General features: G+C 34.6%; 4 protein-coding genes across 8 annotated transcripts in view; all 4 read right to left on the reverse strand.

The window, feature by feature from the left end:
* Positions 1–3,735: 3,735 nt before the first annotated feature.
* LOC116842870 (endoplasmic reticulum resident protein 44) lies at positions 3,736–7,582 on the reverse strand. 4 transcript variants are annotated; one of them, XM_032812668.1, is made up of 7 exons: positions 7,392–7,582; positions 6,483–6,555; positions 6,224–6,379; positions 5,152–5,452; positions 4,879–4,926; positions 4,308–4,603; positions 3,736–4,215 (listed from the first exon to the last, which is right to left on the reverse strand). In XM_032812668.1, the coding sequence occupies exons 1-7, from the start codon at positions 7,446–7,448 to the stop codon at positions 3,878–3,880; spliced, it is 1,269 nt and encodes a 422-aa protein (XP_032668559.1). In that variant the 5' UTR covers positions 7,449–7,582; the 3' UTR covers positions 3,736–3,877. The 4 variants fall into 4 exon arrangements, with proteins under 4 accessions (XP_032668559.1, XP_032668561.1, XP_032668562.1 ...); XM_032812670.1 differs by having other exon boundaries at positions 6,483–6,571; positions 7,392–7,535; XM_032812671.1 differs by lacking the exon at positions 7,392–7,582 and adding an exon at positions 7,119–7,383.
* A 989-nt stretch (positions 7,583–8,571) lies between these two features.
* Positions 8,572–10,537, reverse strand: LOC116842871 (glycolipid transfer protein). Of its 2 annotated transcripts, XM_032812673.1 has the most exons (6): positions 10,190–10,537; positions 10,005–10,060; positions 9,762–9,883; positions 9,506–9,656; positions 9,214–9,398; positions 8,572–9,102 (listed from the first exon to the last, which is right to left on the reverse strand). In XM_032812673.1, exons 1-5 carry the CDS (start codon positions 10,269–10,271, stop codon positions 9,216–9,218), a joined length of 594 nt encoding a protein of 197 aa, XP_032668564.1. In that variant the 5' UTR covers positions 10,272–10,537; the 3' UTR covers positions 8,572–9,102; positions 9,214–9,215. The 2 variants fall into 2 exon arrangements, with proteins under 2 accessions (XP_032668564.1, XP_032668563.1); XM_032812672.1 differs by having other exon boundaries at positions 9,056–9,398.
* A 1,265-nt stretch (positions 10,538–11,802) lies between these two features.
* On the reverse strand, positions 11,803–15,881 carry LOC116842869 (protein brambleberry-like). The gene is made up of 8 exons (XM_032812666.1): positions 15,469–15,881; positions 14,673–14,858; positions 14,356–14,578; positions 13,973–14,269; positions 13,629–13,841; positions 12,763–12,987; positions 12,334–12,670; positions 11,803–12,265 (listed from the first exon to the last, which is right to left on the reverse strand). Exons 1-8 carry the CDS (start codon positions 15,838–15,840, stop codon positions 12,127–12,129), a joined length of 1,992 nt encoding a protein of 663 aa, XP_032668557.1. The 5' UTR covers positions 15,841–15,881; the 3' UTR covers positions 11,803–12,126.
* A 1,423-nt stretch (positions 15,882–17,304) lies between these two features.
* The window catches only part of LOC116842868 (protein SMG8), a 9,923-nt gene continuing 4,970 nt past the window's right edge, over positions 17,305–22,257 (reverse strand). The window contains exons 7-15 of the mRNA XM_032812665.1: positions 21,399–21,592; positions 21,090–21,329; positions 20,821–21,024; positions 19,229–19,341; positions 18,933–19,091; positions 18,637–18,847; positions 18,257–18,571; positions 17,992–18,171; positions 17,305–17,536 (exon numbers count right to left, since the gene is read on the reverse strand). Coding sequence (XP_032668556.1) covers positions 17,416–17,536; positions 17,992–18,171; positions 18,257–18,571; positions 18,637–18,847; positions 18,933–19,091; positions 19,229–19,341; positions 20,821–21,024; positions 21,090–21,329; positions 21,399–21,592 — 1,737 coding nt within the window. The 3' untranslated portion in view covers positions 17,305–17,415. The remainder of the gene's footprint in view (positions 17,537–17,991; positions 18,172–18,256; positions 18,572–18,636; positions 18,848–18,932; positions 19,092–19,228; positions 19,342–20,820; positions 21,025–21,089; positions 21,330–21,398; positions 21,593–22,257) is intronic.

The following is a 22,257-nucleotide window of genomic DNA, read 5'->3' on the forward strand; positions in this document are numbered from 1 at the left end:
TCTCTCTCTCTCTCTCTCTCTCTCTCTCTCTCTCTCTCTCTCTCTCTCTCTCTCTCTCTCTCTCTCTCTATGTATCGTTTAATTAATGACTCTGTTAAACGACTTGAAGAGCTTGAGTTCGACTTTTTTAGTCGCATTTTTCGACTTAAGTATGCGCATATGTTTCTATATCCAATGTAGTCAGCAGTGAGCAGTGAAAAACGTTTGCTATGGATTCTTTCTTTTTCGCACAATCGAGATATTGCAACTCCAATGGGAAAAGTTTTTACTAGGCTAGGAGACTTACACATTTTTCTAGAAATCTTATTGTGAAGAAGAGGCAAAATGGAAAAATAATTATTCCAATGAATTATTAAAATTTGCTGTTTAGCGGAAAATTTAAATATAATTAATTGAGTGATTCCAATACACTCGGACTATACACTTTTAGAGCAGGAAAACAAGCCGAAAAGTCAAAGATATTTTTTACAGTGATATCTTTTCTTCTGAGTTTTATTCTTCCCGACGTGAAATCCATCTACGACTGTTTTGTCGTACACACAAATGCAAATTATATTTTTCCAGCTTTTGCCATTGGAGACGATCACATTTTGAGAGATACGATGCATGAAGGCAATGCACGAAGCGAATTATAGAAACGGCTCTAATTGGAAGTTGTATCAATAGTCGGAGGTCAAAGTGTATTAAGAGAAAGTAAGGAACGTGAGCAAAAAAGGAACAATAAGCGAGAGCGTACTTACACGAGGAGCTGTATTGCGCTGTGAACGAAATATTTATATTTTTACTTGGAAAAAAGCTACGATAACATTTGTAACAACTAACTCCCGCGTAACAAGTAATGTCCATGACGTTATTTTTCTAGAGTAAATATCTAAATAGTTATTATATTGCGTTATGGCGAAACGTGTTCTCAAACGATAAGCAGGCCTAAACGCGACTTTTTACGACGATAGACTTAATGCGTGCACAAGCATATTTGGCAAAAGAAACATACGTTTGTTGTTTATTTATCTTGTAAAATGGTGCTATATATTGTGCGTTATTAAAGTTATTCCGCAAAACTATATATCGAAATGTTCTGAATAGATCACGAATAATTTTCCTACATAATTCTTACTTATGTCGCAAATGCATTGTTGAAAGTTTTAAGTTTTACGGTTAAATCAAATCAGTAAGTTACATCACAGAGCTACGCTACGAGTAATTCAAGTATCGAAAAATCCATTTACACTTTTTTCCCCCGTGCCCGTATCGTTCTGCCAAGAGAGAGATGACTGTCTCCATATATCCCGTTAGTATTCGTGATTTTTCCAAAATGTACAATTACGTTAGTACTGAAACGTTTGCAATTTGAGTAGCATTATAGCGAGTTTTTTTCAAAAATAAGTCTGTCGCAATTGGTTTCAGTATTCTGAGATGAGAAAAATAAAAAAATAGAAAAGACAAGCGTATAGATCAAGTGGTCCATATTAATAAAAAACCGATACCTCTGAATGCCTTCGAATGATTTTACATACATGCATATGCATCTTGCAATTTATGCACTACGTATCCTTGGAATCGTGAGTCAATGCAGAAGGTCTTAACAAACAAATAGTACACCGAAGCATTAAAGAATATTTAAAATCCAGACACGGTCCCTCCGTCATGTCAAAATATCGTCGTGAACGATGTCAGCGGCGCCGATACGAACACATTAAAAGAATACAGATTAGTAATTAAAAAATTTCCGCTTAATATAATGGAATATAATTTAGCATCCGTGCGCGCGAGCGTACTATTAGGTGTACAACTTTGCTTCCGCCGTTTTTTTCCGAAATTAGAGGCTTTATTGTAAAAAACTGGTTATACATTTATGATTCAAAGTATTGTCCATCGCTGGCCACTACTTTCTCCCATCTTTCGGGCAGCGTACGAATCCCGCATCGAAAAAACTGGTCATCTTTTGAGGGGATCCACGAATCGATCCAATTTTTTACTTCTTCATAAGATCGGAAGTGCTAGTCAGCCAGGCCGTGTGTCATTGATCGAAACAAATGATAGTCAGAGGGAGCAACGTCTGGAGAATACGGCGGGTGGGGTAGGACTTCCCATTTCAACGTTCCCAAGTATGTCTTGACCACTTTCGCAATATGGAGTCGAGCATTGTCATGCTGCAAAATCACTTTATGATTTATCTATCATTACTCTCTCTCTGGTTAAATTAATAATTAATTTCAAATGTGTATAATTTCTGAATTTTTTTCTGCGTTAATTCTATTAAATTTACACAATAAAAATATTAATTTTAACCATTTCATTTCTCAAGCACTGTTGTCTTAATTCTTTTGCGATTTACGCGTGTGCATGTACGGTCGATGTTGATAATAATCAATGAAAAATTTATGACTTAGAAATCAGCTTTATTAACAGCCAAAACAATATCATCTTTCATACAAATAATCTTTTCTAAGAATATCTTACAAGAGCACACACATTATTTCACTTACACTTATTTCAATTACATGATAGATAAAATTTTTCTCTCTCTCTCTCTCTCTCTCTTTCATTCACACATACATACTCTCTTCCCCCTTTTCTCTTTCCTTCTTTCTCTCGCTTAATATGGAAATAACTCCAAATAATATAATTAATAATATATAAACGTATATTAGATATTATCATGTATCACATCATGCAGCACATTTACTTTGCAGGTTCTCAACAAATATAATATGAATTACATTTGTTGAGAGTAGGGTGATATTAATGATATCGTGTTGACTTTTGATCTAACAGAAGAGAGAAATCATGTAAATTAAATTTTGACGTACCAATGTCTTAGTACTTATACTTCATATCAAAGTTGTAAAAATTACCAATAAATTGCATAACTGCTCTATATATGATCTAATATACATACAAAAAGTCTGATATATAATCATAAACGTAGAGATGCAGAGCTCAATGTTTCATTCTGAATTGTATAAAGATGTTTATACTGGGCAACTCACTTATATATTTTATCCCATTTTGTGAGCATACAATCAAAACTGTTATATGAATATGCTTCAACAGCATATTCTATAGCTTGGTTAGAGTCGAAAAGATCCGAATACAAAAATGCCGAGATCACATATACACACACGTGCGTGCGCGTACCACGCACAAGAACGCATATTACTTTTGCAGTCATAGATGAAATCTACGATTTTCAATTGTATACATATGTATGTATACGATACGATAATAATACAAACATTAAGGCAATTGCGCCGGACGTTTATACTATACTCAACGTGCACGTTGAGTACCGATCTGTTGTACCGATGTATTACATGTATTATTGTGTTTTTCGTAAATGCTCTTTTGGAATCTCTTAATACATGTTAACAATATCAAATAATACAAGTTGATCAATCTATGAATCCATGCGATATCATTGACAAACTTTAGACTTTAAAATAAAAAAAAAAAAAAGATTTAGACTAAACTATTATATATTAATCTTGACATTTGTGTATTGGGATTTTTGACTTTACAGTTTTAGAGTACGCTGGTTAAAGTATTGATTTTGTTGATTTTATAATACTACGTGCGCACGTAACCTACATAAAAATTCATCTCGTGGTAAATATCAAAACTAGACAATGAAAAATAATATGAAGAAAAGGAGAAAAGAGGAAAAGGTTAGGATATTTTCATCGAGATTTTAGAAGACTCATATTGCAAAATTATACTATGAAAATAAACATATGTTTGTATATCGAATGTTGAAAAATTTACTCGTTTACCAATTCCGATTATAATTAATTCGTTCTAATTTATTAGTAAACTCTATATAGTAATTAATTACGAGAATCTCCATCACACCACGTGTTATAGTCAATTTATTCCGTTACAATTCATCTCGAAGTAACGTATACCTATTTTTGCTTGGCGCCAACTTTTTGAACGTAGATTCCGGTGGTGTTGTAAGCTGTTTCCCCGTAAGTTGTAGCACATCATTAGGAATGTCAGGACCATAATGAAACTCGCGATGAAGCTTCCCGGAGTACAAGTCCTGCAAGAAATCTTTGAGTTTCCCTTCCACGTGAATGTCTTTGAAATCCTTGAACATATACATGTGCCTAAAGCTATCTATTGCGATCAAAGGCAAGTCTGCTGGGCTTTTTCCTAAATGGTGCAGCGGATGTGCAAACTTCAAGCCATCGGCAGTTAAGAAATTGATGTTCTCTAAAAAGGAAAAAGAACGTGACGATAAGTTTTGGGAGACAATGTTGAGAAAAGTTATGGTTACGTAAGTAAGATAAGACGATACAACATACGTTTCTCGCTTATCAATGTTCTAGTTACGATATCTTTGTACAGCTTGACGCTTTCTACGTCATCGGGAGTATGAAATAGTATAAGGAACGGCAGGCCTTCTTCCGTTAATTCCTCTGCATTTTCAAACGTTATTTCTCTTACAGGAGGCACACACTTTTCTTGCGCCCACACGTTTAACTCGTCGTAATTGCTCAAACTTCCATTGTATGTTTCGTCTTCGTCGTTGGATAAGGCCTTATCCGACCGGAAGACAATGATAGCCTCTCCTGGAGGATGCAATGCTTTACTTGCATTCCTACACAATTGTAAAATCAATTAATCTTTGTTTGTATTTCATGTACTGATAATATGTTTACTTTGTTCATATAACACGGAAATATTTTGTCAAAAACAAAATTATCTTCAATCGATACAGTAGATCTCATCAAGTGTGCCTCTATGTAGCGCAACATAGTACATAATAAAAAAGATTAAAAAACAAATTCACAGAGATTTAATACAACAGGGTGAGAAACGGAGGGATGTAGGGAGAGGCGATAATTCACAAGTTTGTAGGTAACGTTTACTTACAGCAAATGAAAATGCTGTCCAATTTCACAGTTTTGATCGGAGCATGTGCTTGTTAAACGAAATTATATTATGATAATTATGATAAGATATATATATTACATATATACGGAAAAACACATTCTTACACTAAGAATGAGATGCTTTTGCATCCATATAAGTTTTCCCATAATTATCTTATATATTTTGAAAAAAGATGCGCGTGTGTGTCAAAAGTGACGTTGGTATAAAATTTATGGCTTAATAATATAACATTAAAAATAAAGAATGTCTTACCCAAAACCAACATGAAATTGGCAATCGTCTTTCAAATTGGTGGCAACTTTCCTGAACAATTCGTACTCCGCTATATCTTTTTTGTCAAAGTATCCTATAATCATACGCTTTTTATCGTCGAGTTCATTAAGCTCTCTCAAATCAAAGAATTCTCTGATAGGATCCTCCAGTTGTTTTCTGATAAATTCTTGAAATGCTTCCACTGATCGCTGTCCCCTATATTCTCTCTTAGATGGTTGACCATTCCTTATTACTTTTAACGTTGGATACTTGCTTATGTGAAACCTGGCAGCTACACCAGCTGTAACATAATATATAACAATATAAATTTAAGCTTTCTAATACATAAGTAAACATATATTTAAAAAAATAAATATTCCGATTCTTTGATTATCAATAGGTATAAATAATAGCGTTCTTATCTGGCACATCATAAATATAAAATTAAATATAAGAGACCCATTTTCAGTGAACTTGACCTTGACGTATATATATATGCTGTCAAAGACTTACTATCAAGTAATGCTTTCAACAGTTGCTCATTTTTTGTTAAAAAATTGCTAACAAATAAATGTTATCATATACAAGACTTAGGCTCAAGAGTAACTAATCATTGATATTTTTTTATAAATTTTATCGATCATATCTTACTCGAATCTTATCTAGTGGACTTTATTGATCCCTTTAGGATCCGTTATTTTAGTATATGTGATACTTATCAAGTTCAAGTAACACGAAAAATTCGAATATTTTTGACAGGCCGTTCATAAAGTAAACATTATTTGAATAACATATATGAAGAGAACAGTATAAAAAAGTATAAAAAAATGTACATAGCAAAAGTGAGAAGCATGCAATATGTTTGGAATGACAGTAATAGAGTAATTCGCATTCTCGATATAATTCAATGCAAAATTGCAAAAGTTTCAAGTAATACATCTCAAAATCTATATGTGACTTTCACTTGTACAGATGACTCTCAGGACTCCATCCTATGTAACACAAGTATATAAGAATCAAAGCAACCAGTAAGATGTAACCCATTATATAAATAATTATCAGATATACTTACATTCTTGGTCACAGTCAACTTTGGCCATTACTACTTTTCCTGGTTGTGGAAATTCTTCTCTGATCTTATCCGCAGCTTTATCAAATAACGGGGCTAATAAGTTACTGAAGCGACACCATTGTGCGTAAAAGTTGATAAATACCAGTTCATTCTTTGCTGCAAAGGTCACAGGTCAAAGTAAAACATGATAATAGATGTTGTATTTGCCTGTGACTAGTAACTCTCTGTAACATGTTGTCATACGTTCTGAATAGCTTACCTAATGTTACATCGATATTCTTATGAGTGAGTGAAACTGCACCTTCTTCTCCTATACAATTTGGCAAATGTATCTAGACACACATAATACTTTTGCTTCATTATAATCTAATTTAAATGAAATATAATAATTTCAAATAATTCTGTACTTTAGAAAGATACGTAACGTTCTGATATACAAAAACCTTGAATTGACCATATGATATGGCATGTGTTGATTGACATCAGCTATATAGATAAAATATGTGTGTGTATATATGAATTTGCGCGTTTGTACGAATTTGTGTTAGTTATTATTCCCTTTTTTGTTTTTCTTCCTCTTCTATACCAATTTCTCTATTAGTCCAATATCTGACATGTTTGTGATCAATGTTGAACCAACTTTGATCTATCTTTGTCGTATCATATGGAGGCCACTGTATTCTAGTCATTAATCTATACGTGTCTTTCTCTTCTCCTCTCATTGAAGATAAGTAGCAATATGCTAAATATTAACATTTTTGAAAATACCAAATATATTTGCGCGAAGCTACATCGCTTATCAATACCAAAGTCTGTGAAGTCTCTTAGTATAGCATCATATATATAACGCAGATTACACGAGATATATTAGCATTCACCTTTTATCAGCACGTACCTAAATTCTCAGTCTCTTCTCGTGTTTCCGTATGTGAGGTTATTACGGTATAACAGTATAGGTTATGCTTGCGTGTAGAAAACACGTAGTATGACGGGAAAAGGATGTTTAGAAAAAAAAGAAAAGAATATCGAGTGACTTCAGTCATGCAAAAACGATTATAAATTAGATTCATGATTACGACAATTATGATTTTGACCATTGACACAATTTTTACTAGTCTATACGCAATTTGATAAAATGACGAGGAAGCAGTTGCACGATGTTACTCACCATCAGACATGCGAGCATAAGTACTTTAAAATCAAAAATATCACAGGGAGCCAGCATTTTGTGACCTCACGGACAACTAAACCAACAGTACGATCAGCTTTTGAATCACCATCAGTGAGCGCCCGCACTACGTGCTAAGTGTCAACCAGTGTCAACTTTTACGAGGTGTAGTCGCAACATATTGGATAATCGAGTGTGCATTCACTTTCGAGACATCGATTAGATTCGATCTACAATAGGGATGGGCGATACAGTAGAAAGTATCGATATTTTGTATCGAAACGTATCGTAAATAAAAGTATCGATATATAAAAAATATTAGGTGGAATATATCGATATCATCTAATCTTTTTCAACATACGCGATATAAACAACCAATCAGAGTAATGGCGTTGGGGCAAAATTCTTAGAGAAGCCTGGAGCCAAAGATTGAAGTTGAATACCGCAATATAATTATAAATAACATTAATTTTATTTATGTATGAGTTGATATATTGGTGTTTAACATATGATTACATACAATGTTACGTACCTATAGTGTAACGTTATTATATTGTAACACTTTTTTTTCTAATTTATATTGTAACATGTGAGGAAGTTTTCAATTTGTAAAAATACGTTACTATTTCCTTTCTTATTAAATAAAATTCAACCAATGAAAAGTCAGTAGGAAGATCAAAGACCATATATTTATTTCCTTTTTCTAGATCTGTTAATATAAAAGATCAAAGACATTTTGTGCATTTTCGTCCAATAGAATATCAATCTATTTTGGTTGCTTTCCAACAAGAGACACAAGTCGACACAAACATCATTCTATCTTTGTTCCACATTTAGGCTGCGTTCGGAAACACACACTGTGTGCACACTACTAGACGATAGCCGTTGGAGTGAGCGAAACAAGAGTGAGATAAAAAAAAGAGGGAGAGTACTCGAGTGACGTTTTCGAACGCGGCGAGTAACAAAGATAGGATAATACTTGTGTCTCTTGTTGGAAAGCAACCTTTATTGACTCCTGCACACAGGACGCGGTAATGCTTGCCGTGCAGCGGAAGTCCGCGCGACAGCCAATCAATATGTTGTTTTTCCGTAAGAGCTAGAAGGTTGTTACAAAAAGCAGTATATTGATTGGCTGTCGCGCGACTTCCGCCGCGCGGCAAGCATTACCGCGTCCTGTATGCAGGAGCCATAATTGTCGTAATCACCCAGTAATTCCGTATCCATTCCGTTCCACTGTTTGATAGGTAGATTTCACATGGCACGGACTGACATCGAAAGTTTGTCTTTCGTAATCAATAATACAAAAAAAAAACCCGGAATACGAACTTTCACATAAATACGAATTATTTATCTGAATTCGCTGTTAAATTTTCAAAACTCAAAATGGCGGACACAATATGGCGAACTGAAAAATTTTCTATTTTCATAAAAATTAAATTGTTGATTTACACATTTTTTAATTATACCAGATTAAATATTTGCATCAACAATAGTAATTAGTTTTTATTGGCCTTCTTTCTCTATGATTAATATTTCTGTAATTGATATATATCTGATATTATTAGTAATTAGTAGCAGTAGACTTAGCAGAAAAACATTCTTTATTTATCTTTTTCTACTAATTGTAATCGCAAAAGTAATGTTTCACTACTTCTACATCCTTCTTTTTTTTTTTATTGCATTTCCTCAATTATCGAGTAAATGAACTTACCTAAAATTTCTTTAGATGTAATTTATTTGGATGTAATTTGTTTTCTGTTAGTATTTTTCTATAAAGATCTTCTAGAATAAAAGCAACTTTTTGTATTCTAATATATCTTACTGTCATACTGTAGTAGTAACTTCCAGCTCATTATCATCATAAAATGTCTTTAACGCCAGTACATTTTTTTTTAAATTTATTAAGGACATTTCTATATTGTGTAAAGTAATTTCTTCTTTTCCCATTTCTCCATCCGCTAATGCTAATAAGATTTGTGAACGAGTTGGTGCCATACGCGATAAAAACTATAATAATGTTAACATTTAGACAACAGTACTACTTTATTTCTATTTCTATATATCACAATTCAACTGCATATTATATATTGATATTAAAGGAAACTTGTACTTACACCAAATAATTGTTGTGCCATCCAACCATGATATGGTTCTAAGGTTTCATGATATGCTTCTTTTAAAAATGCAACTAAATCTTCTGTTGCTTTCCCTGCTTTATGGTCATCCACAATTTTTTCAAAGAACAATAAAATCATATGTAAGGCCCTAAGAAATATTGACAAGTCTTATCACAACCAACAACTATATAGCAGCATAAACACAACACATATATGTACATGATAGAAGACAATATATTGTATGCTTAAATACCTCCTCAACCACATCAAAGCATCAACTGCAATAAGATCTTTCTCAGTAGATTTTTCAAGTAAAACCATGTCTTGTAGAGTTGAATTATTATTTTTATCCATAGAATATCTGATTGTAAGTTTCTGTAATTAAAACAAGAACGTATGTGTGCAAAATAATCTAATTATATATAAAATAACATATATATGTTCAATTCTGCAGCAATCTATTTTAATAATGATTCTATAGTTAGTATTTACTTACTTCGATATTACCTTGCATATCGTATCGTACAGGTGCGAATAATTTGCCTAATTTATCTAAAACACAGATTGGTTCCTCATACTTGTGAATTGTAACAAAATTAAAACCAAATGTTTGAACATTCAGTAACGATTATCTTTGAGTTTTTAAACAATTTGAGGTTAAAATCGAGAATAAATACATACGAACTATCTGTACAACATCGCGTGCGGCTTGTAAAAACTCTTCTGTATTTATTTTGCCGTCAATTATTTCAGGAAATTGCATTTTGTTGTCGGATTCTATTCCGCGGAAACTTCTTGCATAGTCGAATCAAAGGATGTCAGGTTTTATTACTTGAAGTGCGAATTAGATTAGACTCTAGAATAGCGAAACATACGTTACGACGTTGTCATTTTTAGTTTTAGTACTTTTTTAAACGTCTTGTATGACTTAAGTCAGAGAGAAGTCTGAGGAGCGGCTATCAGCCGATAGCATATATACTAAACTGCGCGGTCTGTGCAAAGGAGTGAAGGCAACACGGAAGGACAGATATATGCGTTCAGTAAGACGTTCCTTGTCTAATTGTATAGTTGGTGCGGAGAAGGAGAGAAGTGACACACGTGTCTATTAAAAACCATATAATTCCATTTAAAAAATTATAGTTGACCTTAACAAGATTTTTCGAGGTCATTTCCAGATAAAAAATACTATCTTTTTCTCCGCCTTGATATCCTATATCTTTTGTTAGAAACATTTTTTTGAAAATGCGTTATTTTCGAAATATTAACGCGAAAATCGTAATTTTATTGTTACGTAGAGTATAGCAAAATAGTATGAAACAGGTGTGATAACACCTTCTTATATGTATCTTATGTTCAATTGAGGAACATATATTTACGAAATATAATATTATATTAATATATATTACGAAATATAATATTATATTAATATATATTACGAAATATAATATTATATTAATATATATTACGAAATATATTATCTAACCTAAAATTTCCTTTTTTTTTTAATTTTCAATTATTTATAAATACGTTTTCAAGCAACAAAATATTTAAGTCACTAATAAAATAATATAATAAACTAATTCTATTACTATTTAGATAGCACAGGTGTTTAAAATACGTCTGAGATCTTAGAAAGATCTAAAACAAATATTTCAATTTTCGATTTGCCCCACCTAGCTTCATTACTCGGTGTACAACCCACGAGCTGCTCGAGACTCAGGAGCGTGTGACTTGTAAATATATATATATATATAACAGTAGAAGCTATTAAAAACATGTTTACAAATTATACACCCCTGAGCCTCGAGCAGTTTGTAGATAGCGCGCAAGGCGATGAGGTAAAAGGAGGGAGCTAGGTAGAGCAAAGTCGAAAAAATCGCTCGAACCGTGTAACGCTGAGCTTTGCTCTAAAATGTCTTTTACACATTTAGGGATTACATTAGTAATTAAAATAGAAAAAAATATATATATTCAAAAAAGTATCTAAGAAATACGAAGATGTATAATTTTACTATATAAGATATATATATATATATATATATATATATATATATATATATATATATATATATATATATATATATATATATATATATATATATATATATATATATATATATATATATATATATATATATATATATATATATATATATATATATATATATATATATATATATATATATATATATATATATATATATATATATATATATATATATATATATATACATATATATATACACACATACACTACGATTAATGATAAATTTCTCACTAGACTCATTACTCTATACGCCACAAATAAATAAAAATTTAATTGTAATTACTATAAACACAAGTATATCACAACTATATCCTTGTTTAACGCTACCCGCATGATACAAATTGACTTTCATAAAATCTTGTTATAAGATAAAAAACACTACCGTACTGTACTCCACTATATTAGTATTGTATTATATTAAGTCATTTCAGACTTATATATATATAACACAATTTATAGATGTTTTTTAAATACGCTGTAGTGAACGTGTTAATTACTGCCAAATATGCTGCCGAGCATGACTGAAAGACCAATTGTCACATTAACGCTCATTGTTTCCAGCTTTTCTCGTTCAGTTAGCCAAAGATGTACCACTAACGTGATGATGGCAAAAGTTTCTTCCAGGCGAGGCGATCTTTCGACATTGTTTACCAGCCCTCGTTGTTGCCAAACAAGTGAATATCCTCGGCGATGTGAACGATGGGGTAATACTGCATCACACAAATACTTTATTAGTTATACGATAAATTGCAACGGCTCTTTTATCGATTTCCCATACCTTTTGGACTGCAATGTATCCATTTTACGTAGACGACGTCTCAATTCGTATGCGTCTACTAAGTCACTAATGTCGTCATCATTGTTGCTTTCGTCATCGTCGCCACGGTTATTGTTACTAGCATTATCGTATTGCGATGCGTTTATCGGTTTGAAATAATCATTATTTATAATATCGTCCGATATCATACTTGGAAATTCCTGGCTGTTCAAATAGTTGTGAACGACATCTTCGTGCATTTTTTTCGACGACCGATACGAACAAGAGAGTTCTTCGTGTGCATTCGAATTTTGCCGACTCCACGAAACTACCGATTGCATCAAAATATTGATTTCTTCTGAAAATATGATGAAAATCACAGTTAGTTCTCTTACGTTATTGTTTAATAATAAATAATAAATATCAAATAATATTAAATCGAGAACTTACTTGCGCAGTATTTTACTTTAGAAATAATGAGATTATAAAGTTCTCGAATTTTCTTTATTAATCTAGTGTGCAGTGGCGCCTTTGGAATAGAATTGGAATATGACGACGACGTATATTTGTGTGCATCTCCATTCGAATGTTCGTTCTGATAAGTCATATTGGTCAATTTAGTCTTCAATATGCTTGGTCCAAAAGTACGTTGTATTGCCAGCATTACAAAATGCACTACGTTAAAGAGAAATCGTTAAATTATATATAAGTTTATGTATTATGTGCGAATGACTCTATTTTATGTTACAGCATGATTCCGCTATCCTATATTTAAGAAATATTACTAATATATATTATCTAGTATATTATATACTAAGAAATATTATATAATAATTTACAAAAAAATCTTCCATTTATTTACTTAAAGATGTAGTGCAATATTTTATGTAATGTTCTTCAGCTTATTAATGATGTGTTAATACTGATCATTACATTAATAGTGCGTTAAGCTTAAGAGGATACTGGATATCGATATAATGTATTTTCATAGTTTGCACTGTTTTACTATTTGATTGCATAGAATTGCAAATGATTTTGCAGAGTGAAAGTACAAATGTCAATGTATGAAGACATTAAATATTATAAAAAATTTAGGAAATTAAAAAAATGATCTTGACTTTAACACAATATGAAAAAAAAATGCCAGAATCCAGTATCCATCTAATGAATATAAATTATTCCGTAAAAGAAATATTGATTAAAAAACGGTTGAATAATGGTCTATATATAATTATGTTTTTACTATAAATTGATAAATAATTTACAACTATGATTACTGGGCTAAGCATAAGATTGGATTCATATATATAACTTACTTCCGGTGATTAAAAATATTAACACTGTTATAGATGTAAAATCCAAAGTAGTCTCCATGCCATGTTTCAAGTAAGTTATGAGATTCACTGGCACGATGCCCATGATAGTAGCTCTGGTCAAAAATGGTGCTTGTAAAAACGAAGCGACTATCATCGCCACTAATATATAAATGACGTGTAAAACCGTGCGATACACTTTTTGCACTTGTTCACCTGGAAGCGGAAAATCGCGTAGTATTAGACGCGATCGTCGAGACATATTTAAAATTTATATATCGAATATATATATTCGATATATCGAAATTTATATATCGAATATATACATCGTAGAATAATACGCTCACCAGTGTCGCCGATATAATCAGTGATCCATCCTAATTTCTGATCTATTTCCCTACGCATCGTGTCAGTGAGATTCCAGATATACTGAATGGTATCATTGATTTGCGCGAGCTTGTGCAACGTTTGCTCGTATTGCGCGATTGTCTCCTCGTGTCTATCCAATATATGATTAGTGCTTCTTTCAATTTTCTCCCAGATTGATTGTGCTTGTTCCTGTATGTACACCAAGTCTTGCAGGATCTCTTTGTGATTTGCTCCCTGCTTGATAGACTGTTGTTCGAGATCCTCTTGTGCCTTCGCTGAAAAATACAATAAAGTAAATACAATTAAGTAAATTCAGAGATTTTTGTAAAGGAATCTTGGTACTAGAGAAAAAAAATATTACCTAATTTATTTCTTATGTCTTCTGTCATGGCTGTGAGCTGAGCATGTCCAGATCGTATCAATGCTTTTTCATCATTCAATTCTCTTAGATTCGTTGTTACAAGATTGTGAGCTGTGATCTGTGCATCCTTTAGATATTGCTGTTGCTCCAAGAGTGCTTTGTTTCCTGTAGATAATGATGATAGGGCCTCTGCTGTTTGTTCTTCTAAACGATCTTGACCTTCCTGTTTATATAATTTATAAAATCTTGTGATATAAAAGTAAAACAATGATTTATATTATAAAAACAATAATAGAAATAAGAATAGTAATAACTACCTTCAAAGAGCTTAGCGTTTTAATGTGTGAGTGTGCGGACTGCATCAACTTGTTGACTGTCAATTCTGTAAGAGCTCTAAATTGTGTACTTCGAGCTGCGTAACAAACTGCTCTCGCTCTATTACTCATTAAATGATAAGTATTCCACATATCAGCATCCATATCAGTTGTACACTGCTTAAGGGACTAAAAAAATGCAATTTTTACTTTTATACTTACATAATAAGAAATATGCTGTAATTATTTGCTGATATTTTGCCAAGAATGCACTTTTTTCTAGCATTAATTACTCAGCTATTATATTTGTTATTTTTAATATTTTAAGATTATGATTGTGTGATTAATTTTATATAATGTTAATATGATTGATATACAACACACAAGCACCAATGCAATATATATGGCTGAACTATAGGATTGAAACCCTAAGCTTTGGGGAGGTCTTCAGGATTGAAGAGTGGGGGAAGTGTGCAGGTTTTAACATGCTTGGAATCTACCCTCTCAATTTATGAAAGGTTCAGATAGTCTGCAGTGGTATATGTAGTTCTATTACTAATATAAAGATAAATATCACTCAATTTTTATATATTAGCAATATTTCTGTAAAATAAATCTGAGTAATATATTAAGCTATATAATGAAAAGCACAAAATGACAAAGTGTATCAAACAAAATAATTAAACAAAATGATTTTTTTTTATTAGACAAGATCAATAAAATGTGGTTGATTGAGAGATTGATAAAATATAATTTAGATGATCTTTGCATGGAATATAAAGTTTATTCTAGAAAATACCATTTCTTCTGTACAGGGAAACATCTTTCTGCCTTCTACTGCAGACTGACAATTGAGAAGGTTGACACTGAGCTTAGCTAATTGCTCTTCTGTCATATCAGTACAGGATGTCCTTATTTTCATCACCACTTTGTGTTGACAAGTTTCGAGTGGAGAAGATACTTGAATATCTGTGAACTTGGCAGCCTCTTGGAGAAACTTCTCATCCTCTGTCATCGACTCGTAAGGAATTGAAACCAAAGGCACACCATCTGCCACTAAGACAGTTGTGTCATCCGTCTTTGCTTGCCATATCCAATCCAATACAGATGTATTCCCAAGTTCACAATTAAATGATACAATGAATATCAACAACAGAAGTTTGAAGTACATTTTAACATAAATTATACTCAATTAACTTGTATTTAATTAACTTGCTGCCTGAAAGAATATTTTAAAGTAATTTTTAAACAAAATTTGTAGTCCTATAATTATCATTGATGTAAATATTTTAAAATCTATAAAAATTACTTAGCACCAAACAACAAAATAAAGCTGATAAATTTTGTATACACACACACATACACTTTTTGATGACAGCGTCGAGTCTTTTAAAAGTGACGTTACAAAACCGCTCGTACCACTAAAAAAATCTACTAAAAATAGATAATGCGTCTTTCAACTGTACAAGTCACTTCGTGACTTTTCTATTATTCTCGTATCGCAATTTCACACGCTAAACAAATGTTGGACATAAGTTTATCCCATGATTTTCGACAACCTTGCAAAGAAAACCAGTGGTTTCCGTCACGTCATCGCAGATTTTGCGTGAGCAACGAAAATAACCACCTACTCGATTCAAACGTGACAAGTGTTTATTTCACTCATGTTTGGCTTATGCGTCGGTAACGGTTAAGTCTATTACATATGGCCGACTCGATCTTGCCGCGAAATACGTTACTTATGTAATTGTATTCTAAAATTCGACGACTCGCTATAGTATTTCTTTCTTTCCATTTTTCATTATTTATTACGCAAATATATATTCTATATGATTATGAAAGAATTCAAGAAATGTGAAAATTTTATTTTTGTAAATTCAAAATTTGATTAAATCAAATTTGTAATAAACTTGAAACAATGCAGGAGCCAATCACAAAAATGAATGCCTTTCATATGACCACTAGAATTTTAAATGCGACCAATCAGCACAGGTTATGAATGCCGGTTTAAATTGATAAGTTCATATCGTAAAATACGTTTACTTTCGTTTGTGAAAGTTTCATATAGAATTTATGATATAAAATAGCTACTGCCTTTCTTTCCTGATTATTGTTTCTTGTAACATCTAATGCCTGTCGGAACGCAATCAATAGTCCAATCAGGAGAACTCGTCTCGAAAAACAAATCCTCTGATTGGCCCATCGATTGCGTTCCGACGTCCGACAGCGGCATACGACGTATTGTAGAACGGGCCTTAAGATCTCCATAAGTTCATCTTCAGATGCTCTACGGATCATTTTATTAGATACAGAGCATCTGAACATTAAAGTTTGAATTTGACATTAAAGTTTGTATTACTCACTTTTTTTTATACTTTTACAGATTACATTAGATACTACATAAAATTACATTAGATAATGGCTCTTGCCAATATTGCCAAATAAGGCACACATTTTTCTATGAAATTTATGTATATTTTTTAAATATCGTCTATTCGCATTGTGATGAAACAAAGTAAAAACAATAGTCACCTATTTCTGTTTTATTTTTATAACTTTTCTTTCCATAGAGAACGTGTTCTTAAGTTTATCATTATTAAATAAGTTATGACTTTTAACGCAATTTAACAGTCAGTTACAAAACAATACGAGTCTTTTGTATTATGTAATAATAAATCTGTTCAGATATAAACAAATTCATATATACATTAAGATATCATATACATATTTTATATCATAGTTCCCTTTATTTCTTCTCTGGCATAACTTCACTGATACCATACATCCCAGCTAATAAACGCCCATGGGAGGTAGGTACTGGTTCCTTAGGTACTAAATATGGTCCTTTCTCACCCATATATACATAACTGCGCAACTTATAAGGAAAAACTTAATTTGTTTGTTGCACTTAAGAAACAGAAAAAAAAGCCGACTAAATTTCTACAGACAATATTGTTGTTCTTCTGTAAGAAGATTCAAGAATATGGAGGACTTAGAACAGTTAATGGGTTGAGATGTGAACTAATGAAAGATTCATACTATGTTTGATGTCTGACATTCTGTCCGCCAGAAGAATAAACTTCTTAAAAGAAAGATTTGAAGATATATATTTATACAAGATTAAAAAAGTTTATCACAGATATTGTATTATAGTTTTTTTTCGTTTCTTCTGACAGAATTTGTTTTTTAGAAATTTTAGTTATATATCTTTATAAAAGAAATTCTTCCAGATATCGGATCGTCAAAAACAACATAAATACACGATATGCAATAATAAATACACGAGTGTTAACGGTTTCGAAGATGTAGACAAAAAGGATACGGTAATCTCAAGATCCAGTATGCACTCTGTGAAAGTTTGATCGGTTCCTCACATCCAGTGACGAATATTGGGCAAGGTGGTGGACCAGGTTGTACTCGGGGGTTCAATGTAACGTGTACCGGCGCTTTGGGCGTTACAACGTGGATTCTCATTAACTGCGCGATTAATGGTTTAGTCGACCTGAAAAAAAGAAGAAAAAAAGATATATCAATACATAAGTTTACACGAACCATTCTATTCAATGTATAACGTAAATTCAACGAACCTGCATGGACATGGGAAGTAAAGCGGCATGTCCGCCGTACTGGACGTTACCTTGTTTCCACTGTCTTTCACGATTCCGCTTCCGGTCGCTTTCAGTACTTTATCGGGCGCAGACGCCATGAATCTATGCCCGCGTGGACATTCATATTCCACACCAACAAATATCTTAACAACAAATTCTTTGCCACCTTTCGATTTCCGACCACGAATAGGATTCGCGTTCTGGAAATTCTTACCTCGCGGACAATACCCGCCATGAGCGCCGTGGTCGTTTATCGTAGGCCATAACGAACTTCGTTCTTTTTGATGTTCTAATCTGCAATGAATATATTTGTCGCTCTTCTTTTTCCTTTTTCGTCAAAATATGACACTTTATCTTACCTTACTGTTACGTCCCACGGTAACAGAAACGCAGATGTAGGCAATACACCAGTCTGATGCTGCAGTCCTAAATTGTGGGAATAAAGACTACTTGGTCCGAGGCATACTAATGACCAGCTGGAAAATTGCGGCAATAAACCAGCCGGCGATTCGGTGTGTAACATTCCAGGTAGATATTCCGTCGTCGATGGTTGCCTGACTAACGACTTTTCTACACAACGTACATGTATTTATAATTTGTACTCTTCTCGTTGAATAGTTGCGCATTAACAACCTGGGAAAATAAAGTTAGATACCTTTCGAATTCTCGGCATCGCTATCAGTAACTTCTATAACAACTTTGTGTGCATCGCTGGGCGTAAGACTAGTCTTACTGCTTAATCTGGGGATATCCTCTTCGATCGGGTCGCTTGTAACTGGTGACTGGCCGCCACTACCGTAATCAGTGATTTCACCTGTAATATTCCCGGTAAGATTAATAGTTTGTTCATTGATAAGAAATAAATAGTTTGGTTACCGATAGATAAATTAAGCAAATGAATTTCAATTCTCAACAAGAGAATTTTACGTTTTATTCTGTGCTGTTACTTGCCGTTCAAACTGTCGCCTCCTAAGCTGCAAGCTTGTGTATGTCCCTGGGGAGTAGAAGATCCAGTGCGACTAAAAGAATCGTGGCGTTTCGTTGCTGAAAATAATTGTGCAGCTCTGTATAAGAAAAAAAATATATTAGTTACATTAGTTATGCCGAGAGAAAGGGGAGGAAGGAAGAGAGAGGGGAATAAAGATCTCTATTACGAAAACAAAGTATTTTCGAAAAAAAATTTTCAAATAACGTATTGCGATTGTCGTTCCATGGTTCACTAACTTAATTGATTGAATGTGAAAGATTGTGAAGCGCCAACAGTTATTTGCCGATGCTGTGAATAAAGTAGTCGAATATCTTATTCGTCATGTGACGAGGCATTTGAAACCTCGTCACTACGGCCCGACCAACCATCCGTCGGACCGTCCTACAAGGCGCGAAGCGCCAAATAAACTCTAATTACATCGCCGGCTTGCGATCGCGCCGAGTGGGGGACGGCGTACGTGCGAAATCCGCGAGTCGGCGGGTATATAAGCCGCGCGCGACAACGATTAGAGACGATCCCACAGGCGTCCGTCGCTCAAGCAGCACGAACGCCTTCCAGAATCCGAGTCGGTGCGCTCATCGGCTATCCTAGATCCGCTTCGCCAAGGAAGGTGCGCTCATCCTCCCACGAAGTACTCTCCAAAACTCCGCTCCAGTGCTGGGATTCTGTAACTCGTTATTGGAGTTAACGACAGTTTCGTTATCGTTGCGCAGCTTTTGTATATCGTGAAAAGCTGCGCAACGATAACGAAACTGTCGTTAACTCCAATAACGAGTTACAAAATCCCAGCACAGGGGTCATGCGACATAGCGGTGGCCGCCTCTGCCAAGCAGCTTCTAGCTCCCGAACTCCTGGGGAACCGACCGACAGGGAAGGTGCGCTCATCCTCTCTCGAGGTCCGTTCCGAACTCCGAACCGCTCCAGGAGTTACAGAATATAAAGGTGGCTCACCACCTCTGCCAAGCAGCTCCTGACTCTCCGACACTCTGGATGGCCTCCGGCCGCGTCGCCACAACGTCGTGTCGTCCTGAGGCAACACACCGCTGCGACACCGCTCGCATACCGACCGCGAATCGCTCGGCGCTCCGTCACGACTGCGACCGCCTCGCCGCGACTCGCGCTTTGCGACCACCGATCTCCGCTAGCGATCTCTGACCGCCGCTCGTGTTAGCCATAAGTATAGAAGTAAGTTCGCGCTAGAGATAAGTCCGCGTTAGAAGCCCGGTAGCTGCAAGTTCATGTTAGGATAAGATTTAGATGTAAGTTCGCGTCCGCGATAATCGCGCCGCAATACCGAGCGCGTACACTGTACCACACGAACTAATAAATTGTTTTTATTACTTTACTCCACGACTCGCTTACTGACTCACTCACACACTCACACCCACCGAAATATACAGCGCCCACCTCTTACAAGAACTCTTGGACACCGGCGAGCTCATTCACCGCCGCGCGGTGTCATAATCTCTCGACCGACCGCGAAACGGTTGTCCGCCCGAAACCGGAAAACCATGACAATCATTTGACAAATTCATAAAACATATAGATATTCTACCTGAAATTGTGTGTACTTGGCTGAAATACAGGGAACTGTATGCTTTCCAATTGCGCGCAACCGCACTGCTTCGCCAACAGTTGGAAGTAATCGTAGTTTGCCTGTCTCAGGCTGAAAGGATCCTCCCTGGAGTTCTGGTATCTACCGCAATTGCAGGCGCATACGTATCTGACGCCACTGCAATGTTCTCGTACAGGTAATTCGCTGCGAATGAGAAGCACTAAGTGATCGATCGTAAACGTTTTACAAAGGACACGCGTGCCACATACCCATCGTCCTCTCTGGGCTCCGTCTGTTCTCCACCTCCCGCACCTTCACTGCCTCCTTTGTGAATGGGATTCGTGCAGGGATGGCCAGTGAGAGAAAGTACTTCGCACATCTGCCTGCCGGCACGCCAGTGCTTGTCGCATTCGGCTTGCAGTTTCTCACTAAACTCTTCAAACAATGGGCCACGGGCGTGCATCTCGAAAACCGCCATTGCGTGCGCCAACTTCGATTCATGGTACGCTCTGAAAGCGGTGTCAGTTAAGCGGACGCGACGTTCTCGAATCGCTCGATGTTTCGTCAAGTAGCTTTACCTCGTGTAATGCTGCGGCAAGTTCTCCTGATAAGTTTGCAAAGCTCTTGGAAGTACTTTGCTGCATCTACTCTTGCTGAACTTTACGTCGGTGTCCAACAGATTGTGAAGCGCCAACAGTTCTTTGTCGGTGCTATGGATAAAATAGTCGAAGACCTTATTTGCCACTTGGCAAAACACATTGAGAGTGGGTATCTGTGTAAATATAATAATTACGTAATATAAAATATAATAATAACGTAATTTATTTTTTTAATAAAACCGACAAAAATATGATTCGACTGCTCGCAGATATATTCTGTGATAATAGCCAAGCAAAATCAACGTGAGTATGCATTGTCCCGAAAAATCATAATACCGGATCAATACTTTGAAATACAATTTTCCCGAAGTATTTGATTGTTTCGAGGAAATACTATTACCTTGAAAATAACACACAGGTATATTAATATTTATCTATTTGTACACACTTGCTGTACTCAAATGAATAGATACAAAAGCACTCGGCTTTAAAACAAGAAATAATTCTAATATTTCGGTAAAATTGTTGTAACGATCGGCATAAGCAATCGTTACTAGCCGCATATAAGAAACGCATAAGACCGCGAATAAAGGAAATGAGAAAGGACGGCGCGTCCTCTCAAAGGTAAATAGAACGACCGCCGAACAACCACGATAAACAGCGAATCAAGCGTGATTCGCAATATACAGGGTGTTCGGAAAGTACCGGGACGCCCGAATATCAGGAAAAATATAAGTTTTACAAAAAAATGTTTCAGACAAAAGTTGTGGCGTTTAAAAAGATGTATTTACTGATCACATCAGTTTGACCTTGGGTTGCGTAGCGAAGGTCAGGTCAA

Source organism: Odontomachus brunneus, unplaced genomic scaffold (genome assembly GCF_010583005.1).
Source record: "Odontomachus brunneus isolate Ranch 3 - 2012 unplaced genomic scaffold, Obru_v1 Obru_scaffold_028, whole genome shotgun sequence".
In the NCBI taxonomy this organism is placed as follows: Eukaryota; Metazoa; Arthropoda; class Insecta; order Hymenoptera; family Formicidae; genus Odontomachus; species Odontomachus brunneus.

Bases quoted from the DNA above. Each gene is read 5' to 3' on its own strand.
- LOC116842870 (XM_032812668.1), bottom strand. From the start codon at position 7,448: ATGCTGGCTCCCTGTGATATTTTTGATTTTAAAGTACTTATGCTCGCA. The intron at 6,380-6,482 runs GTAAGCTATTCA...TGACCTTTGCAG, and splicing joins GAATATCGATGTAACATTAG to CAAAGAATGAACTGGTATTT. The intron at 4,927-5,151 runs GTAAGACATTCT...TCGTTTAACAAG, and splicing joins CAATTTCATGTTGGTTTTGG to CACATGCTCCGATCAAAACT.
- LOC116842871 (XM_032812673.1), bottom strand. From the start codon at position 10,271: ATGCAATTTCCTGAAATAATTGACGGCAAAATAAATACAGAAGAGTTT. The intron at 9,884-10,004 runs GTAAGTAAATAC...TTTTAATTACAG, and splicing joins ATATGCAAGGTAATATCGAA to AAACTTACAATCAGATATTC. The intron at 9,399-9,505 runs GTAAGTACAAGT...ACATTATTATAG, and splicing joins TGGCACAACAATTATTTGGT to TTTTTATCGCGTATGGCACC.
- LOC116842869 (XM_032812666.1), bottom strand. From the start codon at position 15,840: ATGTACTTCAAACTTCTGTTGTTGATATTCATTGTATCATTTAATTGT. The intron at 12,988-13,628 runs GTAAGTTATATA...TCTTTAACGTAG, and splicing joins AATATTTTTAATCACCGGAA to TGCATTTTGTAATGCTGGCA. The intron at 12,671-12,762 runs GTAAGTTCTCGA...TCATATTTTCAG, and splicing joins TAAAGTAAAATACTGCGCAA to AAGAAATCAATATTTTGATG.